Here is a 26,294-nt window from a genome sequence, read left to right as displayed (position 1 = left end):
CTTTCCCCAAGTCCCCAAAGTCCACTGTGTCATTCTTACGCTTCAACACTATTCCTATCAAACTACCAACACCATTTTTCCCAGAATTAGAAAAAAACTGTTCTTAAATTGTATGGAACAAGAAAATGGCACAAATATCCAAAGCAATCCTAAGCAAAAAGAATAAAGCTGGAAGCATCACATTACCCAATTTCAAACTATACTTTAAGGCTACAGTAACCAAAACAGCATGGTCCTGGTAAATAACAGATACACAGCCCAATGGAATAGAATAGAGAATCCAGTGAATAAAGCCACACACCTACAGCCATCTGATGATCTTTGACAAAGTTGACAAAAAATAATCAGTGAGGAAGAGACTCCTTCTTCAATAAATGGTGCTAGGATAGCTAGCTAGCTATATGTAGAACAATGAAACTGGACCCCTACCTTTCACTGTATACAAAAATCAACTCAAGATGGATTAAAGATTTAAATTTAAGACTTCAAACTATAAGAATCCTAGCTAGAAAAAAAAAAAAATGAGGAAATGCCATTCTGGACATCTGCTTTGGGAAAGAATTTGTGACTAAATTATCAAAAGCAATTGTAACCAAAAAAATTGATAAGTGAGATAACTGATAATTAATCTAAAGAGCTTCTGTAAAACAAAAGACTCTACAGGCAACTCACAGAATAGAAGAAAATATCTGCAAACTATGTATCCTTACAGATTCTAGATATTAGACAAAGGTCTTTATCTTAACTTTGTCTAATATCCGGAATCTATAAGAAACTTAAACAACTCAACAAGTAAGAAACAAATAACCCCATTAAAAATTGGGCAAAAGACATGAAAAGATATTTCTCAAAAGAAGACATATAAGTAGCCAACAAACATATGAAGAATTGCTCAACATCACTAATTATCAGAGAAATGCAAAACAAAAACACAACGACATACAATCTCCTACCAGTCAGAACGGTTATTACTAAAAAGTCAAAAAACAACAAATGCTAGAGAGGTTGTAGACAAAGGGGAATGTTTATACATTGTTGGTGGGGATGTAAATTAGTTCAGTCACAGTGGAAAGCAGTTTGGAGATTTCTCAAAGAACTTAAAACTACCATTCAACCTAGAAATCCCATATAGCCAAACGAAAATAAATCATTCTACCAAAAATACACATGCATTTGTTTGCATGTTCATCACAGCACTATTCACAACAGCAAAGACATGGAATCAACCAAGGTGCCCATCAATGTATACCTGGTGAAATGGATAAAGAAAACATAGTACATATATACTATGGAATACTATGCAGCCACAGAAAAGAATAAAATCATGTCCCTGAAGCAACATAGATGCAACTGGAGGCCATTATTCTAAGTGAATTAACAAATTAGCAGAAAATCAAATACTGCATGTTCTCACTTATAAGTGGAGGCTAAACACTAGGTAATCATGGGCATAAAGATAGCAACTACAAATACTGGGGACTAATAGAGAAGGGAAGGAGGGAACAGGGCAAGGGCTGAAAAGCTAACTGCTGGGTACTATGCCCACTATTTAGGTGATGAGATCATTCGTATCCCAAACTTCAGCATCACACAATATACCTATGTAACAAACCTGACTGCGTACCCTCTGAATCTGAAATAAAAGTTGAAATTATAAGAAATAAAATAAAATCATAAATCTAATTAAATTATGTATATGCCATTGTATAAAGATTTTTAAAACCTGACCTCAGTTTTTGTGAAGATTTTGAAAATAGCAGACATTCCCAAACTTTTCTTGTCAGCAAAGAAAATGTAATACTTAGCATAATAAATATGCTAAGCATGATGCTGTTATATGACCGTAAGAATTTTTTAAACTCTCATATTCCAGAAAATTTTTTAAAATTTTAAATTTCTGGAACATATCTTGGTGGAAATATCATCATCAAGAGGGAAAAGACTATAGGCAAAAACTATATACAACACAAATGGTAAATTAAAGAGTCTATAGATCCATCAGAAATTCCAAATGCTAGAAAACTAAAACCTTCCCGATTTATATGAGGTAAATGTTTCACCTACTGTCAATTTCAGAAAGAAGTAAACACCATAACTGATATGAGACTAAGTCAAGAAAGAAATATTCTTAACCTTTTTTTCTAATCAATGTGTTACTTTGAATGACAATATCAAAGTACCAGAAAGAATAAGGAATCAATTCCTTTAAAGATTACTGGTGAAAAAATGACAGACAATTCACTGAAAGGAAAGCAATATATGGGGTTGGAAACATGTACAGTTAACATAATAAACATACCTACATATCTTTTCGGCTGATTTTTCAGAACAATTCAGAGAGAAGAGAAGAAATAAAAAGAACAAAGCAAAACAAAACAAGAGCTCAGAGCTCCAGGCAGTAAGAAAACAGACCTGATAGGAGATAGACATTAAGGTGCAGTTTAATCTATGTAATCTAAATATTAACTAAACACTAAATATTAACTAAACACTAAATATTAACTAAATATTAACACTAAATATCAACTAAACTCTCTCTCTCTCTCTCTCTCTCTTTCTCTCTCCCTCCGCCCCCCAGACTGGAGCGTGGTGGTGTAATCTTGGCTCACTACAACCTCCGCCTCCTGGGTTCAAGGGATTCTCCTGCCTCAGCCTCCTGAGTAGCTAGGACTACAAGCACCCGCCACCACGCCTGGCTAATTTTTTTTTTTTTTTTTTTTTTGAGACGGAGTTTCGCTCTTGTTACCCAGGCTGGAGTGCAATGGCGCGATCTCGGCTCACCGCAACCTCCGCCTCCTGGGCTCAGGCAATTCTCCTGCCTCAGCCTCCTAAGTAGCTGGGATTACAGGCACGCACCACCATGCCCAGCTAACTTTTTGTATTTTAGTAGAGACGGGGTTTCACCTTGTTGAACAGGATGGTCTCGATCTCTTGACCTCGTGATCCACCCGCCTCGGCCTCCCAAAGTGCTGGGATTACAGGCTTGAGCCACCGTACCCGGCACGCCTGGCTAATTTTTGTATTTTCGGTAGAGATAGGGTTTCCCCATGTTGCCCAGGCTGTTGTCAAACTCCTGACCTCAGGCAATCTTCCCTGCCTCCCAAAATTTATGGATTACAGGTGTGAGCCACTGAGATGGCCTAAACACTAATAATTGAAACTTACAGAACTACAAGTCATAAATTGAATTAGGTATGATGTAGTAGATGGAAGATCAGAAGTCAGAAGGTCTGGGTCCAAGCCGTGATTCTGCCAGGAAACAGACTCTGAATCTTTGACAAGGCATTTAAACATTCAGGGTCTGGACTCTTAATCTAAAAAATGTACGTTTGAACAGATGATTTTGGGGATTTCTCTTAACTGTAAGATTTATAGACTCATTATTTATAACAGATGCCTTAAATTGGCACTTAGTGTTTCTTTTACTTCCTACTCTGACTTAAATGTTTGAAGGTTTGTAACAAGAAAGCGAAAATAAGAAAATATGTACCGTGCTGTTTAAATAAACTGTGGATTGCCAGGCAGGCACAGTGGCTCACAGTGTAATCCAGCACTTTGGGATGCTAAGGCAGGATGATCACTTAAGGTTGGGAGTTTGAGACCCACTTGGGCAACACAGCAAGACCTCAAGTCTTAAAACAACTTTTCTTTTGAATTAGCTGGGCATGGTGAAGTTCACCTGCAGTCACAGCTATCTCGTAGGCTAAAGCGGGAAAATCACTGAAGCCCGAGAGTTTAAGGTTACAGTGAGCTGTGATAATACCGCTATACTTCAGCCTGGGTGATGGAGCAAGGCCTGGCCTCAATCAATCAATAAAAAAGCAAGCAAACAAACTTTGTATGATCTATTAGAAGGAAGTTTATAAAAAGCCTAGATTTTCTCTCTTTCCTTTCTTTTTTGTTTCTTTCTTTTTTTTTTTTTTTTTTTTTGAGACAGAGTCTCTGTCTATTGCCCAGGCCCAAGTACAGTGGTGTGATCTCAGCTCACAGCAACCTCAACCTCCTGGGTTCAAGCAATTCTCGTGTCTCAGCTTCCCTAGTAGTTGGGATTACAGGTGCATGCCACCATGCCCAGATGATTTTGGTATTTTCAGTAGAGATAGGGTTTCGCCATATTAGCCAGGCTGTTCTCAAACTCCTGACCTCAAGTGATCCACCCACCTTGGCCTACCAAAGTGCTGGGATAACAGACATGAGCCACTTCACCTGACCAAAAAAGCCTAGGTATTTTTTTTAATTGCCTAGCCTACCATGATTTGTGTTTCATCAAGGTAGCACTGTGAAGAGTATGTCTGGTGTTTGGGGGAGAAATTTTAAAGTCCCTAAATAATAAACATTTCTGGTACAAAACCATCACTTAAGAGTAAGAATGCCACCTGAACACCAAGTTCTCTGGCAATGCTGAATGTGGAAGGGTTGTCACAGAGAAACCTTTAGCAGGTTATGTTGCTATTAACATAATAAAGTATAAACCTGTTTTGAAATAAACCTATTTAAATAATCACATAATTAACAAAATATACACCTCAAAGGCTTAATACACAACATAACCATCTAATAAGGTAATTAAGTCTAAATAAGTCTTACACCCTAGAAAGGTGAAACTGCTCAAGTCCCTATAGGAAAGGACAGCCCTATCATTCAACTTGCCAATAAACCTGCTTTCGTGATAGATCATTATGTTCCTGTGCAGATCAATTAGTAGCTGGGCATTGCATTGTTAGTAATAGATACTTAATAACCAGGTTTATAAATCAACTTATATTTAGCCTTATTTACCACTTTAAAAAAAACATAAATTTCACAGCCTGATTTACATTTGAGTCAAGAATTACACCTCCTAGGAAATACAAAGTTTAAACTAATGATCTTAGTGCAAAGGCTAATGGATAATCTTACCTGATGAAATAAGTATGCTCAAGCTTTCTATCTTGCCATACTGAGCAGCCACAAACAAAGGGGTGATGCCAAAGTCATCCTGGCATTCCTTGTTTGCTCCTTTGTTAAGAAGCAATTTTATGATCTCAGTATTTTCCTAAAGCACAGATTCACATTTTAAATAAGAAAAAACAAAGAAAACAGAAGGTATGTATCTTTTTTCTTATTGTATTTTCTGTTTTTCTTTTTTATCCTCTCACTAAACGATAACTTGAAGAAAAAAAACAAAACTGTGTACTGCTGTATTAGTTGGAAAGAAAGTGGTCAATCAGATTATCCTGTACTTCTAGTTAACTCAATAAACATAAACACGAAATATTGATCTCTAGAAATTACAATCCTTATAGAATCCTGCAAAATTAGCTTGCTAACCCAAGCACTAAGGAGCCATCACAATTTCTAAACACACTATTATAAATAAAATAAGCCATTGCTCTTTATCAATTTATATCTCAAATATTCTGATAGTTTCTTAAATATGCCATCAACATTTTTAAAATGTAGAAAATTCCTAAAGCCCAAAGCTGCTACAGCTACTACAGAAGTTGGCTTATTCAGAATCATCATTAGCATTTAGACTGCCTTTTCTGTACTGCACTAACCATCATAAATCACAGGCAAGCAGAAAGCAAAAACTGCATAGGACTGTTATTTTAAGAGGGTAAAACACACAATTTACATGGAAATGAAATAATAAATTCAGAGGTTACCTGAAAAGAAGCCTGGTGCAAGGAGTTCCATCCACACATAGAATGGGATCCATTAACACTTGCTCCATGTTGAAGCAACAGCCTTAACACATCTATGTGTCCATTTTCAACAGCTGCAATACAGCAGTCAGAAAAATTAATGTCAGCAGAAAGACATGTTTGTAGGACTGGACACTTTGGCGATGTTCTCATCAGTTATTCACCTCATAACCACAATGCCGTGATTATTCCTAAACATTTATCACAATTGTCTTAGCCCAAACCTATTAACATATACGAATTCTTTCTGAACACATACGAAATTATTTTAAACAACATGTTAAAAGACACAAAGGAACTGAAAGCAAGAAGCAAACGTTTATTCTCTCTGATCCTGGAAACAGCCTAGCTCCAGTTTGTTAAAATGAAATTGGGAGGATATAAGGTGAACAATTCAGAATCAACAGTACCAGTCTGAAAAGCAATCTCGAAACGATTGAAAGGTTTGTTGTTATTACATTTGATCACAAAATAAAAAGAGTCACTGACAAAATAAAAAAGCAAGTTCTGCATCTTAGATTTTTTAACATTATAAACCGTTAAGTGTTGTCAAGATGTTCTTATATCCACCAATGAAAATATAGTAAATCTACCTGCTTATGTGACCTAAAAGAGGATTCCAGAAAACTAAAAAATGTTAAAGAGATGCAGATTATTTGCATAAAACTTTGCTATGAAGGTGGCACTAATTCTGGAGGAATTTAAGCACAGAGTTAATGAAAAACAGAATTGCCAGGATTATAAAGTGCTATATAAAATAAGTACAAACACACACACACACACACACACACACACACACACACCATTAGCAAATTAGGTATACTGTGAATGTTGTAGGTGTGAAGCTGAGTAACTTCTTTATATTTTAAGTTTAGAAACTTAAAATTGAGAAATAGTATTTATAAAAATGGAAGGTAAGATGTGTATAAAGAAGGTCTGGCTTAATATGCTTGGATATGGGAAAGAATATTTAGTTTGATTTCATGTCTTGGCTACTGTGAATGCTGCTGCAATAAACATGCGTGTGTGTATCTTTATGGTAGAATGATTCTATTCCTTTGGGTATATACCCAGTAACGAGATTACTGGGTCAAATGGCAGTTGTTTTTAGTTCTCTGAGGAATCGCCATACTGCTTTCCACAATGGTTGAATTAATGTACACTCCAACCAACAGTGTATACATGTTCCTTTTCATTCTCAACCTCGATAGCACCACTTATTTTTTTACTTTTTAATATTAGCCATTCTGATTGCTGTGAGGTGGCATCTCATTGTGGTTTTGATTCAGAGGGAAAAAAAATTGAAAAACAAGATTTCTTTTTTTCATTTCAATCATATAGTTATTCTGTATCTCCTCTACAGTAGGAGACAGGAACTGGGAATCAACAATTCTCAGTCACAAAATTAGAAAGGCACCTTTGGATAACAGATCACATTAGAAAATGCTAATACAGATGAAACAATGGGAATATAAAAATCCTTAAAAGTATAAAACAAGAAATGGTAAGTGTGCTCATTATTACTGAAGATAAGTAACATGCCATTGATTTTCTACTAGTTTTATATACTGAATTTATACCAAAGATTATTTCCCCTATAAGACTCTAAGAAGTTGTTTAATAAAACTATTGCAAAAATATCAATTCTCTCCCAAAACAATGTAAAAATTCAACGTGAGCCCAATCAAAATACCCAAAGGTGCTACGGGTATTGTTTTAATAGTTGGAAAAAAACGAAAGCAAAAACTGATTTATATACATGGTAATGTAAGGCACCAAATAAACCCAAAACAATCATGTAGAATAAAGCCAAGAGGACTCATACTCCAGATATGAAACTAATAAAGCTGAAATAATTAATGTAGCACAGTATTGGCACAGAATAGAGAAAAAGACTAATAAAACAACGGAAACTGCAGAAACAGACACCCCCAACAAATGGTCACTTTTATGACAAAGGTAAAAATGGTTTTGGGTCCACTGAATATCCATATGGGAAAAAAATCTTGGCTCCTGTCCCGCATAATACACAATAATCAATTTCAGATGGATTGGGAATTAAATTCCAGATTGGGTTTAGGAAGAACAAAGCTTCCAGAAAAAAAACATAAAGGAAAAATCTAAAACCTGATCTTGGAATTAAAAAAAAAAAAAAAATTCAATCTTTATATTAAAAGCAATAAACATAAGGTAAATAGTGATAAATTAGACCATCTTAAAATTAAGAACTCCTTAAATCAATAAAAAGATAAATTATTTTTAAAACATGGGAAAATCTGTGCAGGCACTTCACAAAGGAGGATATGCAAATAGCTAATAAAATATATGGAAAAGTACTCACCTTCTCTTCATTCCCACTAGGGAAATGCTAATTAAAACCTCAATGAGCAAACACACCACCACCCACAAGAATATTTAAAACGGAAAACAGTAAATATTGGGCAGGGATGTGGAAAAAGTACAACTCTCATATCCTGGTGACAGCAACATAAATTAATAATAACCTTACAACTGGACTGGGGGCAGTGGCTCACACCTGTAATCCCAGCACTTTGGCAGATCAAGGCGGGCAGATCACCTGAGGTCAGGAGTTCCAGACCAGCCTTGGGACCGAATTGCGGATGATGGGCTCAGTCACTCCCCAACAGGATGTGACCTTCCAGGCCCTCGGTCCCTCACTCACCCAAGAATGGGGGAGAGCTTGTTTAAGTAAATCTCGGACCCCAAAGGGTTTTGCAGAAAGTGATTTATTGAGGAAGAGAGAGAGAAAAAGGAGCAAGAAATAAGAGAGGGACAGCGAGCCCCAACGCTGCTATGAGAGGAGATCCAGAAATGGAGTCTGCCCAGAGGTGGGAGAAGGGGACTTTTAACCTGGGAGATATTCCCGCCCCATTCAAGTTTTCAGTCTTATGAAAGGAGTTCCTTCAAAATGCCGCTGGAGTGATGGATCTTCGATTTCTGACATCTGATTTGTTCTTTGGCCCACAGTCCTCACATAGCTTTTCTGGGGCTTTCTAGACAAAGGAAGCTCCCCTGGGCAGTCTATCTTCCCCCGCATGCACAAAAGTTAAACAAAGACCTCTAGTCTCCCGGATGGAGAGGTAGGTGGAGGTATGGCGCTGGGAAGTTCTTGCCTTTGAAACCATGCCCCCTTGTGGACCTGAGGAGAGAATACATTCCCTCAACCTGACCAACAAACTGAAACCCAGTCTCTACTAAAAATACAAAATTAGCCAGGTGTGGTGGTGCATGCCTATAGTCCCAAGTACACCGAGGCACGAGAATCACTTCAGCCCAGGAAGTGGAGGTTGCAGTGAGCTGATACGGTGCAACAGCAGTCTAGCCTGAGCAACCGAGCAAGACTCTCTCTCAAAAAAGAAAAAAAAGGCCGGGCGCGGTGGCTCAAGCCTGTAATCCCAGCACTTTGGGAGGCCGAGGCGGGTGGATCACGAGGTCAAAAGATCGAGACCATCCTGGTCAACATGGTGAAACCCCGTCTCTACTAAAAATACAAAAACTAGCTGGGCATGGTGGCATGTGCTTGTAATCCCAGCTACTCAGGAGGCTGAGGCAGGAGAATTGCCTGAACCCAGGAGGCGGAGGTTGCAGTGAGCCGAGATCGTGCCATTGTACTCCAGCCTGGGTGACAAGAGCAAAACTCCGTCTCGAAAAAAAAAATGTCCAAAAGAAGATACTGATGTCTCTTTTTAAGATTCCTCTCTAAATTGAGTAAGCTTCCTAGTTATACTTTTGGATATGACAAGATAATCCATCCAAAACAACCATAAGAGTGAATAAAATATATAAGACAACTAACTCAGGTATTAACCAACAGGCAGATGACTGTGATTCCTGAGAGAAGTGAAACACAAGACGTGAGCCTATGATCACTCCAGTTCTTTACCTGGGTACATTTACCAGTTATGGTACAGTGAGCTGAACGAACTCCAAGTAGAGCGATGATAACATTGGGGAAAGTATACTCCAACCATAGGAAAGAGGCTGAAGTCCAAGCAGAGTGCAGTAGTAAACTGAGGAGACAGAGATTAGAGCTTAAGTGGTCGAAATCTGCAGGTAAAGCCCCAGAGAAGAGAGAATTGTGCAGAGGGAAGGCCTCCATGTGGAAGTTCCCCAAGGGTCCTTGGTTGAAGTGTGGGTTGCACATGTGCAATGGAAGGCTAAGCCTAACAAAGAAAACCTGCTAAACTATTAAGAATGGAACAGAAATAATTAGAGGTCAAACACAACTGATGAGCAATGGAACTCCTAAGACTTCTTGCTGAGTCAGGGTGGTGAGACCATACTGTTCCAAAAGAATGGACATCAATCCTGGTACTTGTGAGAAGAAGGGGAAGGATGTCTCCAGGCTTTTGTGTATGTATGAAACTGTCCATGATGTTTTAAAAAAGAAAAAAAAACACTGCCACAAATTCTGAAGGGAATTTCAAAATGACAATTTCAAAAACATCTAAATATCTAAAATATTCCTAATGTATACAGAATATACCCTGAATTTTTAAAAACATCAGAATAAAAATTAAACTGAGCAGTCCTATTTACTCAGTAATATTTAAGTCACATTTTTTATATTAATTGAAAAATTACAAAGCCCAAAGCAGGCGTCCCCAAACTTTTTACACAGGGAGCCAGTTCACTGTCCCTCAGACCATTGGAGGGCCGCCACATACTGTGCTCCTCTCACTGACCACCAATGAAAGAGGTGCCCCTTCCTGAAGTGCGGCGGGGGCCGGATAAATGGCCTCAGGGGGCCACATGCAGCCCGAGGGCCGTAGTTTGCGGACGCCTGGCCTAAAGAAACAGGGAGAGCGAGAAGAGACAAAGAATAGATAAATCCACAGCAGAATAATAGTAATTAGGACAGAACTAACCTTCACATACTTTCTACCTCTTGCGGTATTTATTACAGCCTACTTTGAATTCTGGTTATTATAATATCCTCAATTAAATGGTAAGCCCATGATATGAAGAACAAAGCCTAATACTGATAATCACCTAATCAATGGAGGATAATGAGAAAAATGCAGTTGTGACTTCTACCATCCTACTGATAAGCAAAACTGGTTGGCTAAGCTGATGTTTCTTTGCTCCTTCACCTTTTTATGTGGGACCCATCTAGTACCACGTTAGGGCAAAGGAGACAGATATTTCCAAAATAAAAGAGAACTACTTGATTCAATTAAGGATATATGAAGAACTACACTCATTCTGTTGCTATCTAGAACTGCTCTCCAATACAGAAGACACAAGCTTCATTTGGCTTAATTCATTAAAATTGCATAAAATTCAAATTTGTGTTCTTCAGTCAAACTAGACAAACTTCAAGTGTTCAAGAGCTCCATGTGGCTAATGACTATATCATAAAGGACAATGTAGATATAGGACAATTGCAAGTTATATTGGGTGGCACTGATCTAAAGATTAGAATTTAGTTGAACTGAAATTTAACCTAGACTCTTGGGCAAACCTGTCTTCAAGATACATGTTTAGCATTGGAAACAGGGAGCCAAGCAATCAGTTGCAGGAGTGTGTCAAAGAGAGAAAGAAAATGTGTAATTCTAGAAACTGGAAAAGTACTGTGGATTCCTAGAAAGAAAAAGCAGAATCATAATATCTGGTATCAAAATGGTATCCAATAGAGACCAGAGACCAAGGATAAAGATTAAGAATTAAATAAAAGACCCCACTTTGGAAGGTAGAGCTCAAAGTGTCTACAGTACATAGAGAGACGGGAGAAAGACCTTCCTCTCTTCAATCCAAACAGGTACTGTCTTTAAGACTCCAGCTGAGACATTAGAAAAGAAAAGCCAGAAGTTCTGAGGGCAGGGACACCGCTTTTCCCGTAAGAGATCATATAATATAGTACTGAAGAAATCTCTCAGTGTAAAAGCTTAAGAAAGCAAGAATGACATGAGAATATCATTTCCAGCAATAATTTCTCGGGAAACATTTTCTGGTTTTGAAAAAACACATTTTTCCATTTCCTAAATTAGATGAAAAATGAAGCAATCTAGGAAAACATATCTGAGTATTTTTTAAAACAAGAAACTGAAAAACTAGAAGCACCTTTTGACCCACACAAAACTTGTGGCCAAAATCAACTCAGTTGTGGCATGCAACATACTGAGTACAGTTACAAGTAAAGCCCCATGAAAGTGAAGATTTCATGAAGGCAAGAACTCAAAACAGGATTCTCATCTGGGAGAAATATGGCAGACCTATACATACATGTAATCCTAAACCTAACAAATAGTAAACAATATTGTTTAATATAGCATTCATTAAAGAGTACGGTTTTTTGTTTTTTTGTTTTTTGTTTTTTTTTGAGACAGAGTTTCGCTCTTGTTACCCAGGCTGGAGTGCAATGGCGCAATCTCGGCTCACCGCAACCTCTGCCTCCTGGGTTCAAGCAATCCTCCTGCCTCAGCCTCCTAAGTAGCTGGGATTACAGGCACGCGCCACCACGCCCAGCTAGTTTTTTGTATTTTTAGTAGAGACGAGGTTTCACCATGTTGACCAGGATGGTCTCGATCTCTCAACCTTGTGATCCACCCGCCTCGGCTTCCCAAAGTGCTGGGATTACAGGCTTGAGCCACCGTGCCCGGCCTAAGAGTACGGTTTTTTTAAAAGGGACATTTTTAAATGTAATTATCCAACTGAATGCTCCTTTAGAAAAATGCTTAATATGACTATGAGTTCTAGTCACATTAAGCATTTTTTGCACAAATTACAATTATAAATACAATTCTGTACCAAATGAAAATCACAGTGAGGTGAGTTTTATATCTATTAGCTAGAAAATATACTCTTTCATTTTTTTGTTTGTTTGTTTTGTTTTGCTCTTGAGATAGGGTCTTGCTCTGTTGCCCATGATGGAGGACACTGGCACAATCATGGCTCACTGCAGCCTCAACTTCCTGGTCTCAAGCAATGCTCCCACCTCAGCCTAGTAAGTAGCTGGGATTACAGGTATGCCCAACCCACACAGCTAATTTTCTATTTTTTGTAGAGACAAGGTCTTGCTATGTTGCCTAGGCTGGTCTTAAACCCCTGGGCTCAAGCAATCCTCCCACCTCAGCCTCCCAAAATGTTGAGATTACAGGCATAAGCCACCATGCCCAGCCTAGTCTTTCATTTTGAGGCTCAGATTTTGACAGTAATTCTAAAAAATAACATGGCCAGTAAGTCTGTAACAAACAGTTTAACCATGGGCTGTCCATCTCCTACAGTTATCACAGCAGGCTGGCTGGTTATACAGAGATCATCTATATATTCTATTTGTACATTTGAATTATATATGAATTTTTAATTGTATCACTACTTTTTTTAGTTCTACATGTACTCTTTTCTTCATTATGCACTTAATTTCTCTATATGACTGAACAGTAAAATGATCTTTTCATTGTATACCTAGTTTATGTAAAACTTTTTTCCCATCTCTTTTACGAAACAAAAAAAGAACATTCGTAAGAACATTTATCTCCTGCAGTATTTCTCTGGTACCGTGTTCATACTGACATCTGGTGGCTCTAGAAAAGAAACTCCATTGCTATGACAAGGAATTTCTTTTTCCAGTGTTGTCCATTTATTCTATGTATCCTCAAGTTTATGTTTTTCCATGACTACTTATACACAAGACAGCAGAACAATTCAAGTACCATCACAAGTACAATTGATGGTATACATTAATTGCATCCCTTCACTCTGGCAATGTGAATGGTAAAGATGTAGAATCTCCCATTATTTCAAGAATGTCACAAGCAAAGTAGTACTGTCCAGTTATTTATTTCATAATTAAAGTTCATGATCAGAATGGTTATAAAGTGAGTCTTTCCCATCAAGGACAATTTTAAACCACTCTCTAAAAATTCAGATAGATTCCTACAATGTGTCTTGACCACGAATCTTTAGTCTGAAACATAGTATCTTATTGATATATAGAATTTTTTAAAAATTACAATGAAAAGTTACATTTCTGTTTTATAAATTCCTTCATGTCTGCCCAGTGACTAACAATCTTAAAGACAAATACTGATAGGAAAAGCCATGATCTTCTGGACAAAACTCATTATGTTAGGAATATAACAAAAAAAAGTTGTGGTGCATATCCCAATCCAATTATCCATGTTATCACTGACATTTCTCATGGTTTCTAACAGATAGAGAGAATTCTAATGGCCAATTAGATATCAGAGACCATATCCAGAAAAATACATTCTTCAATTAAATGCAAGTATTAAAAGACAAAAAGCTAAAATTCCACTATCCTATTACATACCGATTATTTTTCCAGGTCTCCCCAGCAGCAGAGTCAAGAAACACTTGATTTTGATAATATATCACTAAACTTACATTTTCTTCTAGGGCTGTAACATTATAATTCTACTATGTGAGAAATTATTCAACTTTTTGAAGCATTAAAACAGCAGTATTCTCCTCACTAGAGCCACCCTATAAGAATGGCCCATACTAAGGCTTAAAGAAACAAAATATTCTGGGAGTTCTCTATCAAAGAAAAAGTGTATGGACAAGCTATCCTTAATACCAAAGACTCCTATTTATATAGGAGCAACATTTCCATTTCAGTCATATTAATCAATGATAATCATATATCATCAGTTGGCCAATGGTATTAGTAATCACAAAGAAAGAACAGACGATTGCATTAACCATGTAACAATCCAGCTTAACCACAAGGGCATGGCATACTGTACAGTAGTGCTACTCAACATTGTTCACAAACTGGCTGTCAATGCGCAAACTGTTATCAGTCCTCAACAAGGTAACAAGTTTTGAATAGAATGTTAATAACTATGTCCCTAAGTACACTTTAGTTTAGCTGACATTTTCCTTGAGACAGGACTTCCTTGATGAAGAAACCAATATATTGATTTATATAATGGCTCAAGCTTCTTATATAAATTGATTGACATTTTGAGTGGCACTGCTCAACAGTACTTAACTAGAACAGAGATTGTACTGTATGAAATGGGGTTGAGAGAGATTTTGTCTAGGTCTATTCATTTCTACCATATACTAGAATATCAAACTACTACAAGAATATTGAAACCAAAAAAGAAAAAAAAGGCCGGGCGTGGTGGCTCACACCTGTAATCCAAGCACTTTGGAGGCCAAGGCGGGTGGATCACCTGAGGTGAGGAGTTCAAGACCAGCATGACCAACATGGTGAAACCTCATCTATAATAAATAAATAAATAAAGAATATTGAAACCAAAAATTTTGTTTTACTTTAAAAATAAATATGGACTTCCAATTTTAATACTGTAGCACGATATAAGCATTTCTCCTTACTTTTCTCAGAAATCATCCAAAAGCAATTAATTAATCCAAAATTAGCAAGGAAAATAAAAATACATTCTCCATTTTTAGTAAAACTATGATTCTAGTTTCAGATTTCTGAACTCTAGATCAAAATTTGTAAAAGGGGCTCCAGAAGAACGAAGATGATTTCTGGGTACTTGTGGGAGAAAGAGGAGAGATGTGTCAGCTGCATATCTTAGGAAAAGCTAGCAAGAACATTTCTCAAAGGTTAGAGGCTCCCTCTAAGAAAGAAAATTAAGTACCAGCAAAAAATGCAGAGGGTAATAGCAGGAACTTCTCTGGACCACTTGAAAGCTGAAAATCAGAGGGACTGGATTCAAACAAAGAATCACACAAAGTGGGCCTATCTCTGCTACCACAGACGGGAAACTACACTGCGAAAATCCCACACCTGCTGACCCCCATTGACTAGTAAAAGACACCACCAGCTAAATGAATTCATGTCCAAAAATCCTAAGTCTAAAGGAAAACTCTTGTTATCATGGAATGTGCCTCTACCTTCTTCCTACTGTAAACCCCTGGAAACAGCTAATTGAGCAAAAGCTCACATATTCCCAAGATGAATTATCACAAAGGTACCAGCATAAATCTATACAAAGATACAAGAAAAGGAAAAGTTGTAGAAAAACAATAGACCAAAACCAAAACAAAGCAAAAACCTCTTATCATAAAAGTATTACCACACACCAAATGAAAACTGCAGCTAAATCTACAGCTGAAAATTTTTAAAAAGAAGTTAAAGAAGCAATTGTCTCCGTGAAAAAGAGCACAACAGTGAAATACAAGGGCTCAAGTAAAAAACGACTAGCTGACAGGAAATGATATAATTTAAACTGAATTCAGAAAATATCTGGGAAAAACAGAAACAATCATAAAAATCCAAATGAAATTGGAAGAAACACTGGAGAGAATAGACATTTCTGAAGAGAAACACAGAGGCTAAAAAAAGGAAAAGGAAAACAAAAACAGACAAAGAAAATTAGAGAAAAAGCAACAGACACGGAAAACAGATAAGATACCAGCATGTAAATACTTTGGCCCAAGAACACCACCATAATAATAGAACAGACAAATATTTAAAGATATAATTCCAGAATATTAACTAAAATTTAAAATATCCAAGTCTACATATTGAAAGGGCACACACTGTATCAGAGAAAACTGATAAAGGACAGACATGCAAAAGTATTGTCACAAAAAGAGAAGAAAATTAGGCTAGCTTCAGACTTCAACTCCAGAACAGAATGGATCATCATTTTTAAAGTTCTCAAGGAACGAAATGTAATTCAAGGATTTTGTATGTACCTGATCAAACTGCTGTTCAAGTTTGAATCATCATTGAATTGAATCATTATTCAATAAAAAAAAATTTTTTTCTTCCTTTTTTTTTGTAGAGATACAGAGCTCACTTTATTGCCCAGGCTGCTCTCGAACTCCTGGCTCAAGTGATCATTTCACCTCAGCCTCCCAAAGTGCTGGGAATACACACGTGAGCAACAGTGCCCAGCCAAATTACTCAGTTTTGAACATGTAAAAACTCAGGGAATTGTATTGCCATAGGTCCTATTAGAGGACTGTGTTAAAGGAATAGTTTAGCTAACCAACAATGCTGGAAAAAACATGGCAAAACAACTGGTGATAAACTTCTAAGCTATTTAACCATGGAACTAAGAATGAAATTAAATAATGGATTTAAGGTGCCAGAACAAAATGCAAAATGTTATTCCCATTAACAATACAAATAAAACTGACAAAAGTTGGAAAAGTGGGGGGAGAAAGAAAGATAATTATGTAACAACAGTATAAGGATACTGATTTCCTCATCTTTAAAAGCTGGAGGTTTAAATCTATTAATCAATATGACTAATAAAACAGATTATATAATTAATTATATGAAGGTAAAACAAGAAACTTAATAAATATCCTAGTTTCATAATTGATTACATTAAGAAATTAAAAGCCAGATGCAGTGGCTTACTCCTGTAATCCCAGTGCTTAGAGAGGCTGAGGTGGCGGATCACTTGAGGTCAGGATTTCGAGACCAGCCTGGCCAACACAGTGAAACCTGGTCTCCACTAAATATACAAAAGTTAGCCAGGCATGGTGGCAGGCACTTGTAATCTCAGCTACTCAGGAGGCTGAGGCACAAGAATCACCTGAACCCTGGAGGTGGAAGCTGCAGTGAGCGGAGATCACGTCACTGCACTCTAGCCTGGTTAACAAGGCGAAGACTTCATTTGAAAAAATAATTTTAAAAAAAAGGAATTAAAAGACATTGCATTAAAACATAAAGGTATAATATAAAAAGCTGTATCAAGAACTATAATACTAAATAAAGACAAAAAGAAGTAAAACTAGAACATGAAATCAACACTTTTAAATGTAACTTTTAGTAAACTCCATACTTTTGATCTAAGAAAACTCAAACCCATATTTTCTTCTTCTTTATTTTTTTTTTTTTGAGACCGAGTCTCACTTTGTCACCCAGGCTGGAGTGCAGTGGCGCAATCTCAGCTAACTGTAACCTCTGCCTCCTGGATTCAAACGATTCTCCTGCCTCAGTCTCCTGAGTAGCTGGGACTACAGGCACATGCCACCACAGTGGGCTAATTTTTTGTATTTTTAGTAGACATGGGGTTTCACCTTGTTAGCCAAGATGGTCTTGATCTTCTGACCTTGTGATCCACCCACCTCAGCCTCTCAAAGTGCTGGGATTATAAGCGTAAGCCACCATGCCCGGCCTCAAACCCATATTTTCAAGAACATGTCCTCAAGTAAAAATGCTTACTTGACAGTCTCTGAGGAAGGTAATCTTTCAGTTGAAAAATCAAAAAAAAAAAACTCCAAAAGCAAAGTTTAATTAATATAATATATATTAACAGATACAAATATGAAACTTCAAAATTCTTGGTATATCAAAAAATACCCTTATGAATGATCACTTATCCATGAAGACACTAATGAAAAGTGAATCAAATAGTGGTTTGTTCAATTTTGGAAGTTGTCAGCAGAGTCAGAGTTAAAGGATATGCTACGTGAGCTAAAGTATGACACATTTTACAGTTAAATATTGAAATAGGCAGCCTCACCCAACACTATCTATAAAGCATTCTGTTCTTATTAAATATTACAGCTATGTTTAATATTGAAGGTTACACAGAATGAGTTAGACCCAGAAGAACAAACAAGGAAAAACAATCCATCAAAAGCAACAGGCTGGTGGTAACTGGGCCATCAGGACAGGTCCCATAACATGTAAGAGAGCACAGCATCCCTTGAGGAAGAGGAACAAAATACCTCAAACAACATATTCCAAATTTTCAGTTTTGGAAGGTAATTCTACAGATAGGGAAGGAAGCTATTCTAGACAGGTTAATCTTTCTTCCTCACTTTAAGTCCAACTGGTCCAGCTACTCTTCCTCATCTAAAAATTATCTGCAGTTTGATACAAACCTTTTGGGTTTTGTTTTAATTAAAAAACTCTTTCATTATAGATTGAAGCATAAATCACTATATAGTTATTTAAAAGATAGAAAGACTGTCCAAGTGCAATGGCTTATGCCTGTAATCCTAGCACTTTGGGAGTCTAAGGGAAGAGGATCACTTGAAGATCAGCCTAGGCAACAAAGCAAGACCCCAACGCTACAAAAATTAAACATTAAAAAAAATTAACTGGTTATGGAGGCGTGTGCTTGTGGTGAGGCTGAGGCAGGAGGATAGCTTGAGCCCAGTAGTTTGAGGCTTTAGTGAGCTATGATTTTTGCCACTGCACTCCAGCCTGGGCAAAGAAGCAACACCCCATGTCAAAAAACAAACAAAGGTAAAGGTGAGCAAGGCAGAATGCGAAAGCTTGTCCTATTATTCATGAGGCAGAGAGTCATATGTCCACTCTTTTCTTTCAACACACAACACAGATGTAGATATGTTCATTCTTCCACACTTTTTTTTTTTTTTGAGACAGAGTTTCACTCTTGTTGCCCAAGCTGGAGTGCAATGGTACAATCTTGGCTCACTGCAACCTCTGCCTCCTGGGTTCAAGCGATTCTCCTGCTTCAGTCCCCTAAGTGGCAGGGATTACAGGCATGCGCCACCATGCTGGGCTAATTTTTTGTATTTTTAGTAGAAACGAGGTTTCACCATGTTAGCCAGGCTGGTCTTGAACTCCTGACCTTAGGTGATCCACCCACCTTGGCCTCCCAAAGTGCTGGGATTACAGGTGTGAGCCATCACACCCAGCCCTTCCACACTATGTTTTTACAAACGCTAAGCTATACTTTCCTTCTTAAAAATACTATTATCAGTCGGGCACAGTATTTTGTATTAGTAAATACAAAAGATTTGTTTATTAGTCAATATGAAAGATAATTAGAATGGTAAATTCACTGCCAAAGAAACGAAATAAATCCTACTACTAAAAATAAGTCATTAAAGTTATTCACTGGTTTGAATTATCTCCCATCTCTTGCTTCATTAACATAAAAAAATATGTTAACTATATATTGAAATATAAACCCCTAAAAACTCTGCATCTCTAATTTTCTCCAAATACTAATAAAAGTAGGCACAATACTGAATTTCATAAATGGGATTCTAATAATGATAATCTGCAACTGTAAACTATGTGGCCAGCATAGCATTTCTCAAATAGTCCCGTGAAATACCAATGTTCTTTTGAAGTATTCCTCAACGTTCCATAAAGAAAAAGAATACAGTCCAGCACAGTGGCTCACACCAGTAATCCCAGCACTTTGGGAGGCTGATGCAGGCAGAACACCTGAGGTCAGGAGTTCGAGACCAGCCTGGCCAACATGGAAAAACCCCATCTCTATTAAAAATACAAAAATTAGCCAGGCTTGGTGGCACTTGCCTGTAATCCCAGCTACTCAGGAGGCTGAGGCAGGAGAATCACTTGAACCCAGGAGGCAGAGGTGATGGTGAGCTGAGATTGAACCACTGCACTCCAGCCTGGGCAACAAGAGTCAGAGAATACTATAGTCAAATATACTTCAAAGTGCTGGGGTAAACAAATGTTGTTTAATGAGAGGTTTTCTCAGAAATCTTCATTCTTTTACTCAACAAATAATTTACTGAATGCCTACCATATACCCGGCACTAAACTGAGTCTGGGAATTACAACAGTGAGCAAGATGAATAAAATCCCTGCCTTCAGAGAACATTCTTTCTAGTGAAGGGGGGGCAGTAAATAAACAAGGGAGCAGTAATTAACTGGAGTCAGTGATGAAGACACTAAAAGACGATGCATAAAGAGGTCAGTGAATACTTCAGACTGGGTGGGCACAGTAAGTCACATGGATAATATCTTCATGGTTTTCTACACTGGGGGATATAGCACATAGCGTTTTGCAAAATTATGTGATTAGAAAACCTTTTGTCAATGAAATTTAATAGTTCACTTAATCAGTTTTCTACCCAAAACACAGACAACAGCAAGATCAACATTCAAAGATAGGTATTCTCTTCCTAAATCCAGTCTTTTTAAAGTTTCCTCACCTATGAAAGTAGGAATAATCATAGTACATATTTCACAGAATCATAGTGAAGATCCAGTTATCTACTTCATGTAAAACACCCACACGAGGCTTAGTATACACTCTGCTCAATAAATGTTATAGTTACCCCTAATACAGCACTCTGCACATGAAGTCTTCTGTCATTCAAGTGTGTCATTCAAGTCTCCCTTTTAAAATCTCGAATATGTAAAATCATTTTTTTTGCTCCTGTACATAGAAGATTCCTTGAGGACAGCAACTAGAATAAGAGACTGCATGTAACAGCCAGGTGTGGTCGTTCATGCCTATAATCCCAAGACTTTCGGAGGCCAAGGTGGGCAGATCACCTGAGGTTGGGAGTTCGAGACCAGCCTGACCAACATGGAGAAACCTCATCTGTACTAAAAATACAAAATTAGCTGGGCATGGTGGCACATGCCTGTAAATCCCAGCTACTCGGGAGGCTGAGCCAGGAGAATCACTTTAACCTGGGAGACAGAGGTTGTGGCGAGCTGAGATCATGTCATTGCACTCCAGCCTGAGCAACAAGAGCAAAACTCCATCTCAAAAAAAGAGATTGCATGTAGCTAAATCTCAATAAATGCATCCTCTGTAGTTGGTTGTACAAATTATCCAAAGCAGGTTAAATGCAGATGCTGGGGGAAAAAAGAAAATTAATATAAAAAAGCAATCACTCCTCCTGGAAACCCAAACCACATTAAACCAAAGCTTCCATGAAACATTGCATAATACTTTTCACATATTCAAAGTACTTTCATAAATTACTAGTAATGTGTTATATTCTTCCTGATAAGATTCATTAAGATACCATGGCACTTCCGTGGTATTCCTGCCAGAAACACAAACCCTGACCTTATCAAGAATAAACATCAGGCCAGGCACGGTGGCTCAAGCCTGTAATCCCAGCACTTTGGGAGGCCGAGGCGGGTGGATCACGAGGTCAACAAATCGAGACCATCCTGGTCAACATGGTGAAACCACACCTCTACTAAAAATAGAAAAAATTAGCTGGGCATGGTGGCGCGTGCCTGTAATCCCAGCTACTCAGAAGGCTGAGGCGGGAGAAATGCTTGAACCCAGGAAGCGGAGGTTGCGGTGAGCCGAGATCACGCCATTGCACTCCAGCCTGGGTAACAAGAGTGAAACTCTGTCTCAAAAAAAAAAAGAATAAACATCAGACAAACTCAAATTGAAAGATATTCTACATAATCAATGACCAGAACTCTTAAAAAAGTTAAAATCAGGCCGGACACGGTGGCTCAAGCCTGTAATCTCAGCACTTTGGAAGGCCGAGGCGGGTGGATCACGAGGTCAAGAGATCGGGACCATCCTGGTCAACATGGTGAAACCCCGTCTCTACTAAAAATACAAAAAAAAAAATTAGCTGGGCATGGTGGCGTGTGCCTGTAATCCCAGCTACTCAGGAGGCTGACGCAGGAGAATTGCCTGAACCCAGGAGGCGGAGGTTGCGGTGAGCCGAGATCGCGCCATCGCACTCCAGCCTGGGTAACAAAAGCGAAACTCCGTCTCAAAAAACAAAACAAAACAAAACAAAACAAAACAAAACAAAACAAAACAAAACAAAAAAAGTTAAAATCATAAAAGACTGAAAAACAGTTCCAAATTCAAGGAGGTCAAAGAGACATGACAACTAAATATAACAAGTGATCTTGGATTTATCATGGACCAAAATCTTTTTTTCCTTTTGCTATAAAAGACATTGATGAAAAAATTGAATGAGGGCTGTAGACTAAATAATACTATTAAGGCTAGGCATGGTCGCTCACGCCTGTAATCCAAGCACTTTGGAGGCCAAGGCAGGCGGATCACCTGAGGTTGGGAGTTCACAACCAGCCTGACCAACATGGTGAAACCCCGTCTTTTAAAAATGAAAAATAAAAAATAAAGAAAAAGAAAAAGAAAAAAAATAATAATACTATTAACGTCCTGATTATGATCATCACATGGTAGTTAGAATTTTGTTGCCTTTAGGAGTTCACACTAAAGTAGAACTAAAGGGGCATGATGTCTACCAATTAATCACAAAGGGATAAAAAAATACAAAGAAGGAAATTAAATGACAAACATGGCAAAAGAAGAAAATTTGGGTAAAAAGTGTATGAGAAAAACTTTGTACTGTTATTGAATATTTCCATAAATCTGAAATTATTTCAAAATAAAATGTATAAATACAAAAAAAAAGGTAGAGGAAGGAAAGACGTAAAATAATGATATGAATAGATGCTCAACATCATCAGCACTTAGGAAAATCTAAATTAAAAACCACAGTGAGATACGACTAAACCCTATTAGAGTTACTAAAATATAACAGAGAAAAAGAAAGAGCTGGCAATAGCAAATGTTGGCAAGGATATAGGGCAACTAAAAGTCTCAAACATTACTGAAGGAAAGGCAAATTGGTAGAAAAAAAACTTTCAACTTGTTTTCCAAAATTAAACATATACTTACCATATGTCATACCAATCCTAAGTATTAAACCAAGAGAAATAAAGCTTACATTGATATAAAACCTATCTACAAAAATGTATTTATTCATAACCACTAAACACTGAAAACAACTTAAATATCCAACTGATGAATGAATGAACTGTATTGTATCTATTTAATAGAATACAATTCAGCAACAAAAAAGAAAGGATTATTGATACATGCAACAATATGGATGAATCTCAAAAGTATCATGCTACCTTTAAAAAAGCCAGTCTCAAAGGCTATATGGCATATATTAATCATATATATATATGTATATACACTTATGTCATTCTGCAAAATGTAAACTACAGGGATAGGAGCAGAACAGTTGCTGCCAGGGGTGAAGGTAGGGGGAGGGAGGAAAATACTGATGAAAAATTTGCAGCATGATGGAATTTCGAGAAGTGAGAGAATGGTTCTGTATCTTGATTGTTGCCATTACAGAATTTTATGAATACATCAAAACTCACAGAACTCTTATACAAAAAAGAGTGAATTTTACTGTACATAAATTTTAATAATTTTTTTACCCAATTATTGGTATTCTGTTATAAGCATTTGTTGTTTTTTTTTTATTTTAATAATATTAAGTCCACAAGAAAAAAAGTACTTTCACAGATAACTAATTTTATTCTCAGCCCATTAACAAAGACTAGATAGGTACTATGACTGATTTTGTAAGTGAGGACACTGAAGCATACAGTAAATAAATAAATAACAAATTACATGTGGCAGGACCAAAACTACAGTCCAGCTGCACTGATTATATTCCAAGTGCTTCACTGACTCAATTTTCTCATTTTCCAGTAAACTTTATGGGACACAGTGTCCCTGAAGACAAACAGGATCAAATAGAAGAAAGGAGGAGAAGAAGAAAAAAGACAGTTATTGGAAGAAAGCCATTTAGGATTTGGCTGTCGTCCTTAAGGAATTAAAAAGTCTTTAATAGAAGAGGTCTGAACAGTGATCCATACAGGCAACACGTTAATTGGCATTAAAGGATTAGTTGATGATTTCTTCCATAAAAGCTTCTTAATTTTTCAATGCTAAGAAAAGGCGAAAGCAAACATAAAGCACTCACAGGTAACCTTGCAACTATTGCTACAATTTAAGTGATATCTTGTCTCAAGAACTACACTGAGAACAATGATGGTGCCTACAATTCAAAACAGATTTTGCAACTTTAAATAAAACAAAGTCCCAGAAGCTGCCACCTAAGAATAGAAAACAAGAGCAAAACCTTTAAAAATAACTTTTCGGTTTCAAAATCAAAGAATTAGTGGTATAACAGTTGCCAAAAGAACATACTATAAGTACAAAAGCTGAAGAAAAAATTAAGCTTAGTTTAACAAAAAAAAAAAAAAGAAGAAAAATTACATCTGTACCACAAACAGCATACTTACCTAAAAACAATGGTGTGGTTTCTTCTAAAGTAGTTCCATCAGGATCTGCCCCGGCTTCTAAAAGAATCTGTGCGATTTTCCAATGTCCTTGACTTGCAGCAAGATGTAAGGCACAGAAACCTTCAAAAGTCTTCATCTTAATGTAGTGTGCAGATGAATCTATGGAAGAATAATAAAAGCCCACCAACTAGAAGATACCACTTCTATTTACTGGTTTTAAAAAGCAAAGATTTCCAAGAGGAATTTAATGGACTATTAAAATGTAATTTATAAATGACAGGTTTCACCGTTTAATACTCTAGAAAATCAAGAAAAAGTTCTACAAGGATCCCAATGTGAACAGCTCTTTGGTATTTTTAATACACAAATCCTGCCCACTTGCTCTCATTTTCTCTTCTCTAATTTTTGGTGAGCAAGGGAAGAAGGGTGGCAGAAATCAAAAGGCAACACAAAAGCACTATCTCAGGAGGATGCAGCACCAAAGATTTGCTTAAACAGGATTTACTGAAATAATAATCATTTTTTTTATTTCTAAATTTCCATAAGGCAAACGGTCTGATCTACAGCATTACTTCCTTGTACTCAACTAATGCCATGAGGCAGTTTTAAATACTCCTTTTCTATCTTAAGACTATGGTCCAATAGTTAACAAAAACTGCAGTTCTAAAAGAATAAAATATACTTCAATACAAACAAACAGTGACATAAAATAAAGAATTTTTAAGTTAAAATTTTTGTAATGTATTGTTATGAAAACCTCAAGGTTCTGGTAACACTCAAATTATACAAATAACACTTATACAATAAAATGCTATGCCAATTATAGAAGGATGGGTTCTAAGGTGAATGGTGAAGACATTTCTGGGAATTGCAATAAACTAAACAGAAAACCAAAAAAAAAAAAACTTTTAAAAACATTTTCTTGAAGTGTCAGAATTGAAACGAATGCTCCTAACTAGTCATCTGTTTTAAGTAATTCTTCTAATTGTAACCCACTGATGAAACAAGTAGATCAAGTCATAATATCCAAATAACAGCTTGCAAGTACATATATTCAAAGAAAATAGTCTTGAACTTTGCAGATGCACAACTAAATGGCAAGATAGGGTAGTCATATTTTAAAAGGGCATGTCACCGAAATAGCATTTCAGAGATTAGTCAGAAGTTATTATTCAAAGTAGTTTATTAAGATTAGTCAGAGATCAGTCAGACATGACCCTTATTTCATACATTAACCTGACAGTTTTGTGAACACAAATGACATGAAAAAATAGGAATACAAAGATAGATATAGATAATTGACAAAAGTAGACCGGCTTCTAAATGGGAAATTTCAATACTATAAAGATGCTGATTCTTACCAAAATAATTAATAAATTTAATACAATTCTAATAAAAATGGCAATAGAGCTGTGTGCTGGTTTTATACTTGATAAAGTAACCCAAGTTGGTAAGTCTAGGGTAGTGATGCAGGAGTTTTTGCTCCTTAGTTCAGCTAAAATCCGGGTTTTTGTGTCACCACCAGGAAAAATTAGGCACGTGGACACACTGAAAGGTGAGGAGAGAGTAGTTTATTAAAAGAAAGCTCTCAGCGAAAAAAAGGGGGTCCTGTCAACAGGTTCCAATCTCACAGATGGAATATCAGGCCACCACACGTGAGCTGAAGAGGCCCGGCTCCTCCCTAGTGCATAAAACAGGAATTCCCAGTGGCTTCACACCATTCTTCCAGTGCGCAGGCAAGACCTTATTCTGAGCCACTCCACATTGATTTATTTCCCTTTCTGTGCATGTGTTAAGAGACGGAATTCTTCACTGTGGGC

The 26,294-nt window shown here is 37.0% G+C and overlaps 1 protein-coding gene across 6 annotated transcripts in view; it reads right to left on the bottom strand.

Annotated features, from left to right (window-relative positions):
• ASB3 (ankyrin repeat and SOCS box containing 3) overlaps positions 1-26,294 on the bottom strand; it is a 106,916-nt gene that overhangs the window by 40,729 nt on the left and 39,893 nt on the right. For 5 of the 6 annotated variants that reach the window (XM_039464000.2, XM_039463998.2, XM_074400180.1 and 2 more), the window contains 3 exons: positions 24,475-24,633; positions 5,649-5,761; positions 4,900-5,035 (listed from right to left, as the gene is read on the bottom strand). In XM_039464000.2, the coding sequence (XP_039319934.1) occupies positions 4,900-5,035; positions 5,649-5,761; positions 24,475-24,633 (408 nt within the window). The remainder of the gene's footprint in view (positions 1-4,899; positions 5,036-5,648; positions 5,762-24,474; positions 24,634-26,294) is intronic. The other variant, XM_074400182.1, reaches the window with a different exon arrangement.

Source organism: Saimiri boliviensis, chromosome 1 (assembly GCF_048565385.1).
Source record: "Saimiri boliviensis isolate mSaiBol1 chromosome 1, mSaiBol1.pri, whole genome shotgun sequence".
Taxonomy (NCBI): Eukaryota; Metazoa; Chordata; class Mammalia; order Primates; family Cebidae; genus Saimiri; species Saimiri boliviensis.
Note: the sequence above shows the minus strand (reverse complement) of the source record. Positions and strands in the feature narration are given on the sequence as shown.